General features: G+C 54.4%; 1 protein-coding gene across 5 annotated transcripts in view; it reads left to right on the plus strand.

Annotated features, from left to right (window-relative positions):
• LOC126574609 (large proline-rich protein BAG6) overlaps positions 1 to 2,500 on the plus strand; it is a 7,290-nt gene that overhangs the window by 1,819 nt on the left and 2,971 nt on the right. For 3 of the 5 annotated variants that reach the window (XM_050234893.1, XM_050234892.1, XM_050234891.1), the window contains 3 exons: positions 1 to 825; positions 898 to 1,459; positions 2,057 to 2,209. The exon at positions 1 to 825 is cut by the window's left edge and continues 141 nt beyond it. In XM_050234893.1, coding sequence (XP_050090850.1) covers positions 1 to 825; positions 898 to 1,459; positions 2,057 to 2,209 — 1,540 coding nt within the window. The remainder of the gene's footprint in view (positions 826 to 897; positions 1,460 to 2,056; positions 2,210 to 2,500) is intronic. The other 2 variants (XM_050234894.1, XM_050234895.1) reach the window with 2 other exon arrangements.

The following is a 2,500-nucleotide window of genomic DNA, read 5'->3' on the forward strand; positions in this document are numbered from 1 at the left end:
ATGGACTACCTGTCGCAGCAAACGATGGAATCGACCGTGTTCGAGTTTGGCATTTCGGCCGTCGGTGATGTCGACATACCGCACAATCAGGTGCAGAGCTTCGTCAACGCGGTACAGGGGGCGGTCAGTGCGGCCTTCCGTCAGAACGGGATGTCCAACCTGACGGTGCAGCAACCCGATGGGCTCAATGGCGGTGGTTCAGTGCAGGTGTTTGGTACGGTTCCGGACTTTGCTGTTCTAACGCCACCGAACACGAGCGCCACAGCGACGCCCGCTCACGAGGGCTCCGGCGGTAGTAGTGCCACCGCCAGTAGCAACAATAGCAGTAGTAGCAGCAGCAGCAGCAGCAGTAGCAGTAGCAGCAGCAGCAGTAGTAGTAGCAGCAGCGCCAGCGGTAGCAGTAGCACCTCGTCATCGAGTAGCTCATCGGAATCGACCGCCGATAGCCGGCGTCAGGCACGACCCGGACCGTCATCGACTGCCAGTGCGACGACTGCGCAGCAGACGACAACCAGCACCCGGACGCTCGGAGAGGTCGTACACCAAATGCGTACGGTGCAGCGGCGCATGGAACCGTTCCTCCAGCAGTACTATGACATCCTGATGGAGGATCCAACGTTTGCCGAGTCTGATACGACTGGCCGTGAGAACGCGCAGCGCGTGTTCGATCGCGTATCCGAAGCGATGCACTACATGTCTCACGCTCAGCACGCGATCAGCGATTTGATGTTGGATCTGCAGATGAACACCCCGCGCCATCTCTGCTGCCGACCGATATTGATCGAGCAGAACGCCTACGTAAGCTCGGGAATGACGGCCGTTCCGGTAAGTGGTCTAGTGCATCGATCTGTTGCCCATTGTACCTTTAACATGTGACTTTTCTTCTGTTCTCTACAGCACAACATCAATCTGGCGAACCTGCTGCGTAGCCATAACAACAACAATAACAACAGCGTGAATAATAACAACAATAATCCGGAAGTTGGAAACAACAACATCAACGCCCAGGTCATCAACGTGGGCATTGCCCCGTCATGGATAACGGTGCCGGGAGGTGCAGCCGCCAGTGTTACCATGAGACCGCCAGCGACCGGTGGATCGGCAGCCGGAGCTACAGCACCACCGCCACCACCTCCTCCAAGAGCTACAGCAACCGCTGGATCCACGGAAGAGGGCACCGGTGGAGCGGGTGCAGCAGGAACGACGACGACGACCGCATCCACTGGCACCCAGCAGCGGCTTCCCTCAGGTCAGTCCACAAGCGGGGCAGCTGGTGGAGCTGACGATAACGCTGAAGATGATGGTGAAGAAGATGGCGAAGAAGATGGCGAGGAGGAAGAGGATGGTGAAGACGATGATCATACGATCACCTCGCTTCATATCCCTCTGTACGATCTCAACACCATTCAGCGGATGCGCAACCTTCTCAGCAACATGCAATCCCAGGGCCCCACGCCAGGTTAGAACAGTTGCCGCTTTGCTTAACCTACCCGTGCGTGGCCCCACCACGGACGAGTGTGGATGGTTGCATCTCCACGCTCGATCGTGGCTCATCCATTTCGCGGTTGAGCTGGTAGCTACACTTCTGCCTCGGACCGAGCTGAACCGATGAACCGATCGGCTCCGGGGCCGCTTACCGATTGTGGACGGATTTGACTTTGGTTTTACGTGTTTGTCTTGGCTTATCGGCTTATTGGCATTGTACCGCAAATGTGTATTCTATTTATGACTGGGAATCATTGCACCTTTCCGTATGCTTGCACCTTCCGAGAACGAGCGTGAGAGTGTGCTGGACATTTAACTGTGCCAGCTCGTGGCAAATGTTCCATTGTATAGCACAGACAGATTGTTCATGACCACGCGCGAAAACCGAACACTATGTACTAACCTCGTGTGACCCGCTGATCAGGTCAGGCTTGTTTTGCGAATGTTCGTTGCCACCATACTAACCCCACGTATCGCCAAGGAGATCCAATGGTTTCTGGTTGTTCCACTGCATTGTCCGATCCTACCCTCTCTCTCTCTCTTTCTCCGTACTGTCGATATGTCCTTTCAGGAAGAAGACCGGGCCAGTATGGACTTGTTGGGGCTACTCTGCTGACACCACGAAGCCCACGGGCTGCATCCGCTGATGGTCGACTTCAGCCACAACCAGCGACCGGAACCGGGGCCGCAGCGGCTCAATCGCACCAGCATCCTGCCCCGAACGGTACATAATTAGTGAAAGTCTTTCGGGGTTTAATGCTAACCAATTTTTTTTCTGGTGGAGGTTTGTGCTACTGCGAATCTGCGAAGCACGATCATAGAAGTTAATTGTAGATTCGCTAGAAGGAAGGGATTCTCTTGTATCTTTCTCGACACACTTAACCTGTCCAGGCACAATCTGCGATTGCATAAAATGAGAAACTGCGTCTCTGTTACATACTTCCTTCTCGGTGGTCTCATGCCTGTGTTCTCGTTGGTATTGCTTGAATGTAACGTTTGTTCTCTTCCTATTTGA

Source organism: Anopheles aquasalis, chromosome 3 (assembly GCF_943734665.1).
Source record: "Anopheles aquasalis chromosome 3, idAnoAquaMG_Q_19, whole genome shotgun sequence".
Taxonomy (NCBI): domain Eukaryota; kingdom Metazoa; phylum Arthropoda; class Insecta; order Diptera; family Culicidae; genus Anopheles; species Anopheles aquasalis.